Source organism: Nerophis lumbriciformis, linkage group LG07 (genome assembly GCF_033978685.3).
Source record: "Nerophis lumbriciformis linkage group LG07, RoL_Nlum_v2.1, whole genome shotgun sequence".
Lineage (NCBI taxonomy): Eukaryota > Metazoa > Chordata > Actinopteri > Syngnathiformes > Syngnathidae > Nerophis > Nerophis lumbriciformis.
Genome location: NC_084554.2, coordinates 54838837 through 54849235, shown reverse-complemented (window position 1 = coordinate 54849235; position 10399 = coordinate 54838837). Strand labels below are relative to the sequence as shown.

Here is a 10399-nt window from a genome sequence, read left to right as displayed (position 1 = left end):
AAATGCTTAATTTAATAAAAATGTAAAAAATAAAATGTAATAAAATGTGATAAATGTAATAAAATGTAAAAAATAAAAATTTAATAAAAATAAAATTTAATAAATGCTTAATTTAATAAAAATGCTTAATTTATGGAAAAAAATGCTTAATTTAATAAAAATGCTTAATTCAAAAAATTAATTTAAAATTAATTTAAAAAATGCTTAATTTAATAAAAATGTAAAAAATAAAATGTAATAAAATGTAATAAATGTAATAAAATGTAAAAAATAAAAATTTAATAAAAATAAAATTTAATAAATGCTTAATTTAATAAAAATGCTTAATTTATGGAAAAAATGCTGTAAGGTATGCAATAAATAAACAATATCAATATTGTGTTATCATATAATTGCAATGGTTATTATTAATATGGTGTTTTTTTTTAGTGGTGGAGAGCTGGCTTGGAGTTGCGTCTTTAAAAGCGCTTTATTTTGAAAAAAAAAAAAAAAAGTGTTAATATAGCAGCGTGTGTCAAATATGAGTCGTTTTGTTGCAGTTGTACGAGTAACATTTCAGAAGAAAAGCTGCTAAAAGGCGGTAATAATGTTATTTTAGCTCTGTTTACAAAACGTAAACACAACGAGGACCCGCCTCTGTCGCGCGGTGATTGGTCGAAACAGCCGAGGGGGCGTGGCCTGCGCGCCTCTTGTGTATAAACGCAGCGATTTGAACTATTTGAACTATCAGTGCCGTGTCAATACAGCTAGTGAGTGTGCCACACGCTCACTATGACAGTAATCACCTGTTAACTGCTTTCAGACAGTGATGAACGTCTGAATCATTCATCTTAAATCTAATATATTTCAATACCTTCTAAACACATTTGTCAATCTCATCTTATGACCAATATTACTGTAGTATTGATATTTACACGATTGAAATGCTTAATTTATGGGGAAAAAATGCTTAATTTAATAAAAATGCTTAATTTAAAAAATTAATTTAAAATTAATTTAAAAAATGCTTGATTTAATAAAAATTTAAAAAATAAAATGTAATAAAATGTAATAAATGTAATAAAATGTAAAAAATAAAAATGTAATAAAAATAAAATTTAATAAAAGCTTAATTTAATAAAAATGTTTAATTTATGGAACAAAATGCTTAATTTAATAAAAATGCTTAATTTAAAAAATTAATTTAAAATTAATTTAAAAAATGCTTAATTTAATAAAAATGTAAAAAATAAAATGTAATAAAATGTAATAAATGTAATAAAATGTAAAAAATCAAAATGTAATAAAAATAAAATTTAATAAATGCTTAATTTAATAAAAATGCTTAATTTATGGAAAAAAATGCTGTAAGGTATGCTATAAATAAACAATATCAATATTGTGTTATCATATAATTGCAATGGTTATTATTAATATGGTGTTAGTTTTTTTTTTTTAGTGGTGGAGAGCTGACTTGGAGTTACGTCTTTAAAAACGCTTTATTTTGAAAAAAAAAAAAAAGTATTAATATAGATGCGTGTGTCAAATGTGAGTCGTTTTGTTGCAGTTGTACGAGTAACATTTCAGAAGAAAAGCTGCTAAAAGGCGGTAATAATGTTATTTTAGCTCTGTTTACAAAACGTAAACACAACGAGGACCCGCCTCTGTCGCGCGGTGATTGGGCGAACAGCTGAGGGGGCGTGGCCTGAGCGCCTCTTGCGTGACTATTTGAACTATCAGTGCCGTGTCAATACAGCTAGTGAGTGTGCCACACGCTCACTATGACAGTAATCACCTGTTAACTGCTTTCAGACAGTGATGAACGTCTGAATCATTCATCTTAAATCTAATATATTTCAATACCTTCTAAACACATTTGTCAATCTCATCTTATGACCAATATTACTGTAGTATTGATATTTACACGCTTGAAATGCTTAATTTATGGGAAAAAATGCTTAATTTAATAAAAATGCTTAATTTAAAAAAATTAATTTAAAATTAATTTAAAAAATGCTTAATTTAATAAAAATGTAAAAAAATAAAATGTAATAAAATGTAATAAATGTAATAAAATGTAAAAAATAAAAATGTAATAAAAATAAAATTTAATAAATGCTTAATTTAATAAAAATGCTTAATTTATGGAAAAAAATTGCTTAATTTAATAAAAATGCTTAATTTAAAAAATTAATTTAAAATTAATTTAAAAAATGCTTAATTTAATAAAAATGTAAAAAATAAAATGTAATAAAATGTAATAAATGTAATAAAATGTAAAAAATAAAAATGTAATAAAAATAAAATTTAATAAATGCTTAATTTAATAGAAATGCTTAATTTATGGAAAAAAATGCTGTAAGGTATGCTATAAATAAACAATATCAATATTGTGTTATCATATAATTGCAATGGTTATTATTAATATGGTGTTAGTTTTTTTTTTAGTGGTGGAGAGCTGACTTGGAGTTGCGTCTTTAAAAGCGCTTTATTTTGAAAAAAAAAAGATAAAAGTATTAATATAGCTGCTTGTGTCAAATATGAGTCGTTTTGTCGCAGTTGTACGAGTAACATTTCAGAAAGAAAAGCTGCTAAAAGGCGGTAATAATGTTATTTTAGCTCTGTTTACAAAACGTAAACACAACGAGGACCCGCCTCTGTCGCGCGGTGATTGGTCGAACAGCTTAGAGGGCGTGGCCTGAGCGCCTCTTGTGTATAAACGCGCGATTTGAACTATTTGAACTATCAGTGCCGTGTCAATACAGCTAGTGAGTGTGCCACACGCTCACTATGACAGTAATCACCTGTTAACTGCTTTCAGACAGTGATGAACGTCTGAATCATTCATCTTAAATCTAATATATTTCAATACCTTCTAAACACATTTGTCAATCTCATCTTATGACCAATATTACTGTAGTATTGATATTTACACGCTTGAAATGCTTAATTTATGGGAAAAAATGCTTAATTTAATAAAAATGCTTAATTTAAAAAATTAATTTAAAATTAATTTAAAAAATGCTTAATTTAATAAAAATGTAAAAAATAAAATGTAATAAAATGTAATAAATGTAATAAAATGTAAAAAATAAAAATGTAATAAAAATAAAATTTAATAAAAGCTTAATTTAATAAAAATGTTTAATTTATGGAACAAAATGCTTAATTTAATAAAAATGCTTAATTTAAAAAATTAATTTAAAATTAATTTAAAAAATGCTTAATTTAATAAAAATGTAAAAAATAAAATGTAATAAAATGTAATAAATGTAATAAAATGTAAAAAATCAAAATGTAATAAAAATAAAATTTAATAAATGCTTAATTTAATAAAAATGCTTAATTTATGGAAAAAAATGCTGTAAGGTATGCTATAAATAAACAATATCAATATTGTGTTATCATATAATTGCAATGGTTATTATTAATATGGTGTTAGTTTTTTTTTTTTAGTGGTGGAGAGCTGACTTGGAGTTACGTCTTTAAAAACGCTTTATTTTGAAAAAAAAAAAAAAGTATTAATATAGATGCGTGTGTCAAATGTGAGTCGTTTTGTTGCAGTTGTACGAGTAACATTTCAGAAGAAAAGCTGCTAAAAGGCGGTAATAATGTTATTTTAGCTCTGTTTACAAAACGTAAACACAACGAGGACCCGCCTCTGTCGCGCGGTGATTGGGCGAACAGCTGAGGGGGCGTGGCCTGAGCGCCTCTTGCGTGACTATTTGAACTATCAGTGCCGTGTCAATACAGCTAGTGAGTGTGCCACACGCTCACTATGACAGTAATCACCTGTTAACTGCTTTCAGACAGTGATGAACGTCTGAATCATTCATCTTAAATCTAATATATTTCAATACCTTCTAAACACATTTGTCAATCTCATCTTATGACCAATATTACTGTAGTATTGATATTTACACGCTTGAAATGCTTAATTTATGGAAAAAAAATGCTTAATTTAATAAAAATGCTTAATTTAAAAAATTAATTTAAAATTAATTTAAAAAATGCTTAATTTAATAAAAATGTAAAAAATAAAATGTAATAAAATGTAATAAATGTAATAAAATGTAAAAAATAAAAATGTAATAAAAATAAAATTTAATAAATGCTTAATTTAATAAAAATGCTTAATTTATGGAAAAAAATGCTTAATTTAATAAAAATGCTTAATTTAAAAAATTAATTTAAAATTAATTTAAAAAATGCTTAATTTAATAAAAATGTAAAAAATAAAATGTAATAAAATGTAATAAATGTAAAAAAATCTAAAAAATAAAAATTTAATAAATGCTTAATTTAATAAAAATGCTTAATTTATGGAAAAAAAATGCTGTAAGGTATGCTATAAATAAACAATATCAATATTGTGTTATTATATAATTGCAATGGTTATTATTAATATGGTGTTAGTTTTTTTTTTTTAGTGGTGGAGAGCTGACTTGAAGTTGCGTCTTTAAATTATTTTGGAAAAAAAAAAAGATAAAAGTATTAATATAGCTGCGTGTGTCAAATATGAGTCGTTTTGTTGCAGTTGTACGAGTAACATTTCAGAGGAAAAGCTGCTAAAAGGCGGTAATAATGTTATTTTAGCTCTGTTTACAAAACGTAAACACAACGAGGACCCGCCTCTGTCGCGCGGTGATTGGTCGAACAGCCGAGGGGGCGTGGCCTGAGCGCCTCTTAGTCTTGGTCCGCCTGCGAGCGATTTGATCTATTAGTGCTGTGTCAATACAGTTAGTGAGTGTGCCACACACTCACTATGACAGTAATCACTGTTAACTGCTTTCAGACAGTGATAAACGTCTGAATCATTAATCTTAAATCTATAATCTTAAATCTAATATATGTCTAGAGGATTAAAAAAAACAGTTTATTACCTTCTAAACACATTTGTCAATCTAATCTTATGACCAATATTACTGTAGTGTTGATATTTACACGCTTGAAATGCTTAATTTATGGAAAAAAATGCTTAATTTAATAAAAATGCTTAATTTAAAAAATTAATTTAAAATTAATTTAAAAAATGCTTAATTTAATAAAAATGTAAAAAATAAAATGTAATAAAATGTAATAAATGTAATAAAATGTAAAAAAAAATTAAAATTTAATAAAAATAAAATTTAATAAATGCTTAATTTAATAAAAATGCTTAATTTATGGAAAAAAATGCTTAATTTAAAAAATTAATTTAAAATTAATTTAAAAAATGCTTAATTTAATAAAAATGTAATAAAATGTAATAAATGTAATAAAATGTAAAAAATAAAAATGTAATAAAAATAAAATTTAATAAATGCTTAATTTAATAAAAATGCTTAATTTATGGAAAGAAATGCTTAATTTAATAAAAATGCTTAATTCAAAAAATTAATTTAAAATTAATTTAAAAAATGCTTAATTTAATAAAAATGTAAAAAATAAAATGTAATAAAATGTAATAAATGTAATAAAATGTAAAAAAATAAAAATGTAATAAAAATAAAATTTAATAAATGCTTAATTTAATAAAAATGCTTAATTTATGGAAAAAAATGCTGTAAGGTATGCTATAAATAAACAATATCAATATTGTGTTATCATATAATTGCAATGGTTATTATTAATATAGTGTTTTTTTTTAGTGGTGGTGGAGAGCTGACTTGGAGTTGCGTCTTTAAAAGCGCTTTATTTTGAAAAAAAAAAAAAAAAGTGTTAATATAGCTGCGTGTGTCAAATGTGAGTCGTTTTGTTGCAGTTGTACGAGTAACATTTCAGAAGAAAAGCTGCTAAAAGGCGGTAATAATGTTATTTTAGCTCTGTTTACAAAACGTAAACACAAGGAGGACCCGCCTCTGTCGCGCGGTGATTGGTCGAAACAGCTGAGGGGGCGTGGCCTGAGCGCCTCTTGTGTATAAACGCGCGATTTGAACTATTTGAGCTATCAGTGCTGTGTCAATACAGCTAGTGAGTGTGCCACACGCTCACTATGACAGTAATCACCTGTTAACTGCTTTCAGACAGTGATGAACGTCTGAATCATTCATCTTAAGTCTGAATCATTGATCTTAAATCTAATATTTTCATGTTTGGCTATTTTCAAGACCCTTCTTAAAACCCATTTTTATTCACTGGCTTTTAAACCCAGCATGAGACTTTGAACTGTTTTTAACTTTTAAACTGTTTTTATCTAACAAACTGTTCTTAGGGTAATTTATATTTGCTCTTTAATTGTGTATTTTTATTTCTGTTTTAAATGTTATTTTTTAGTCTGTCCTTTGCCTCTATTTCTTTGTGTTGTACAGCCCTTTGTTTTTCAACTGTGCTTGTTTTTAAAGGGGCTTTATAAATAAAGTTGGTATGGTATGGTACGGTATGTCTAGAGGATTAAAAAAAACAGTTTATTAACTTCTAAACACATTTGTAAATGTCATCTTATGACCAATATTACTGTAGTATTGATATTTACACGCTTGAAATGCTTAATTTATGGAAAAAAATGCTGTAAGGTATGCTATAAATAAACAATATCAATATTGTGTTGTTATATAATTGCAATGGTTATTATTAATATGGTGTTTTTTTTTTAGTGGTGGAGAGCTGACTTGAAGTTGCGTCTTTAAATTATTTTGAAAAAAAAAAAAAGATAAAAGTATTAATATAGCTGCTTGTGTCAAATGTGAGTCGTTTTGTTGCAGTTGTACGAGTAACATTTCAGAAGAAAAGCTGCTAAAAGGCGGTAATAATGTTATTTTAGCTCTGTTTACAAAACGTAAACACAACGAGGACCCGCCTCTGTCGCGCGGTGATTGGTCGAACAGCTGAAGGGGGCGTGGCCTGCGCGCCTCTTGTGTATAAACGCGCGTCCTGGTCCGCCTGCGAGCGATTTGAAGAGAAGCCGCCTTCAGGAGCCTCCAGCCCGGCTACGCTGCCACTTTTGTCCGGAGAAAAAAGAGCCGAGACGCGGTTCTTTTTTTTTTTTTTTTTCTTTTTTTTTTTTTTTTTAGTGTGTGTGCGTGTTTTTTTTTAACACCGCGGCGGCAGCGTTGTAAAGACAGGCGTCGCCAATCCTGGTAAACAACCGGGGACGCGACATGGGCTCGCCGCGCGGAGTCTAGCCGGCCCCCCCGGGGAGGAGGACTTGACGGCGCCGCGGGGGGTTGGAGATGGAGCCCGGTCTGTTGGGGATTTACCTGCTCCTGCCACTCTTGCTCCTGCGCAGGTCCGGCGCCAAGGAGATCACGTGCCAGGAAATAGCCGTGCCGCTGTGCAAAGGCATCGGCTACAACTACACGCACATGCCCAACCAGTTCAACCACGACACGCAGGACGAGGCCGGCCTGGAGGTGCACCAGTTCTGGCCGCTGGTGGAGATCCAGTGCTCGCCGGACCTCAAGTTCTTCCTGTGCAGCATGTATACGCCCATCTGTTTGGAGGACTACAAAAAGCCGCTGCCGCCTTGCCGGAGCGTGTGCGAGCGCGCCCGCGCCGGCTGCGCGCCCCTCATGAGGCAGTACGGCTTCCCGTGGCCGGACCGGATGAAGTGCGACCTGCTGCCGGTGCAAGGCAACCCCGACACGCTGTGCATGGACTACAACAGGACCGACTCCACCACCACCACCGCCGCCTCGCCGGTCCTCTCCAAGCCCACTAATAACCCCGGGAAGGGGTACAACCCCCCCAAGGTGAAGCCCGGGGCGCCCCGGAAGTACAAGCCGGGCGCCGCGCCCTGCGAGCCCGGGTGCGCCTGCTCGGACCCCATGGTGCCGGTCGACGCCGAGCGCCACCCGCTGTACAACCGCGTGAAAACGGGTCAGGTCAGCAACTGCGCCATGCCGTGCCACAGCCCCTACTTCACCCCCGACGAGAGGGCCTTCACCGCCTTCTGGATCGGGCTCTGGTCCGTGCTGTGCTTCGTGTCCACCTTCGCCACCGTGGCCACCTTCCTCATCGACATGGAGCGCTTCAAGTACCCGGAGCGGCCCATCATCTTCCTGTCCGCCTGCTACATGTTCGTGTCGGTGGGCTACATCGTGCGGCTCGTCGCCGGCCACGAGAAGGTGGCCTGCAGCCGGGAGTACGACGTGGAGCACATCCACTACGAGACCACGGGGCCGGCGCTGTGCACCGTGGTCTTCCTCCTCATCTACTTCTTCGGCATGGCCAGCTCCATCTGGTGGGTCATCCTGTCCCTGACTTGGTTCCTGGCCGCCGGGATGAAGTGGGGCAACGAAGCCATCGCCGGCTACTCCCAGTACTTCCACTTGGCGGCGTGGCTCATCCCCAGCATGAAGTCCATAGCGGTCCTGGCGCTGAGTTCTGTGGACGGCGACTCTGTGGCCGGGATCTGCTACGTGGGCAACCAGAACCTGGACAACCTGCGCGGGTTCGTCCTGGCCCCTTTGGTTATTTACCTGTTCATCGGCACCATGTTCCTCCTGGCCGGATTCGTGTCTCTCTTCCGGATCCGGAACGTCATCAAGCAAGGCGGCACTAAGACGGACAAACTGGAACGACTCATGATCCGGATCGGCGTTTTCACCGTGCTCTACACGGTCCCGGCCACCGTCATCGTGGCCTGCTTCTTCTACGAGCAACACAACAGGCACAAGTGGGAGACGACCCACAACTGTTCGGACTGCCTCCAGGAGCGCGACCGCAGCCGGCCGGACTACGCCGTCTTCATGTTGAAGTACTTCATGTGCCTTCTGGTGGGCATCACGTCCGGGGTGTGGATCTGGTCCGGCAAGACTCTGGACTCCTGGAGGACTTTCTGCACCCGGTGCTGCTGGGGCAGCAAGGCCACGGGCGGCTCCATGTACAGCGACGTGAGCACGGGCCTGACGTGGCGGTCCGGCACGGCCAGCTCCGTGTCTTGCCCCAAGCAGATGCCATTGTCGCAGGTCTGAATGGAAGCCCACCAAAGCAGCTTAGGACTGCTAATTGTCGGGAGATAACCCCACACGCCCTCCCGGTCTTAAGCAATTTGCATCGGAAAGAACTTCCAATCTCCAACTTTCGGGGCATTACTTCAGTTTTTTCTACCCATCCTGTGCCAGATAGTCGTCTCAAAGCCTTAAGAGTCTTAAGAGTTTGCTTCTTTTACGGGTCGTTCATTTTTTGTAATTCCAACAAAGTATTTATATATTATGTATATTTGTGTATAAAAGAGAAGTTTATAAGTAGTGTATATTTTGTACAAAGTGTAGATGTTTCTTGAAAAACTTCTATTTTGACAATAAAACCTTTGATAAATGGGAGTAGTAGATGTGGTCATCACTGCAAAAAGTCAAAAACAAGGGGAAAAAATGCAAAAATTAGGGGTATTTTACTTGGACTAAAAACGAGTTTATTGTTCTTAATGGAAAGGCAAAAAGGCAAAGCTCAGAAAAATCATATTGTCTAGAAATGCAAAAATGAACTAAGCAAAATCATCTGCCAATAGAACATGAAAATTTGGCTTGTCAAGACTTTTCAAAACAAGTCAAATTAACTAACCTCAATGAACCCAAAAATAGATTAAAATAAGTATATTCTCACTAACAACAAGTGCACTTTTCTTGGTAGAAAAAAGAAGAAGACATTTTTGCTCAATATGTTGAAAAATATTCTTAAATGAAGTAAATGCTTCTTGACATAATGATATGCGCTCGGCAGTACATTTCATGAAACCAGCAAACTTACACTAAAAACTAATTTATTGTTCTTAATGGAAAGGCAAAAAGGCAACGCTCAAGCAAATCATATTGTCTAGAAATGCAAAAATGAGGGGTATTTTACTTGAACTAAGCAAAATTATCTGCCAGTAGAACAAGAAAATTTGGCTTGTCAAGACTTTCCAAAACAAGTCAAATTAGCTAACCTCAATGAACCCAAAAATACCTTAAAATTAGTATATTGTCACTAATAACAAGTGCACTTTCATTGGTAGAAAAAACTTTTTTCTCAGTATGTTGAAAAATATTCTTAAATGAAGTAAATGCTAGTGCCATTATCTTGACATAATGATATATTTCTTGAAACCAGCAAACTTACACTAAAAACTAATTTATTGTTCTTAATGGAAAGGCAAAAAGGCAACGCTCAAGCAAATCATATTGTCTAAAAATGCATTTTCTCATATTTATGTATTTTTGTTCATCTCATGGTCCTCGCTCAAGACCTGGTCCACATGCAACGTGATCCATGCGTGTCCCCTGGTAATGGTCCGTGGGTTTTGTTCACTTTGGAGAGCGTTTGCACTCATTAGGAGAATTGTAATTCCACTTCCACACTGCAAAAAGTCAGTGTTCAAAAACAACAATAAAAAATGCAAAAATGAGGGGTATTTTACTTGAACTAAGCAAAATTATCTGCCAATAGAACAAGAAAATTTGGCTTGTCAAGACTTTTCAAAACAAGTCAAATTAACTAACCTCAATGAACCCAAAAATAC

The 10399-nt window shown here is 34.3% G+C and overlaps 1 protein-coding gene across 1 annotated transcript; it reads left to right on the top strand.

The window, feature by feature from the left end:
• Positions 1-7052: 7052 nt before the first annotated feature.
• On the top strand, positions 7053-9217 carry fzd8a (frizzled class receptor 8a). The gene has a single exon (XM_061964866.1). It carries the CDS (start codon positions 7131-7133, stop codon positions 8871-8873), a length of 1743 nt encoding a protein of 580 aa, XP_061820850.1. The 5' UTR covers positions 7053-7130; the 3' UTR covers positions 8874-9217.
• The last annotated feature ends 1182 nt before the right edge of the window (positions 9218-10399 follow it).

What these genes read in the sequence shown, in the direction of transcription:
- fzd8a (XM_061964866.1), top strand. Translation starts at nt 7,131, where the DNA reads ATGGAGCCCGGTCTGTTGGGGATTTACCTGCTCCTGCCACTCTTGCTC.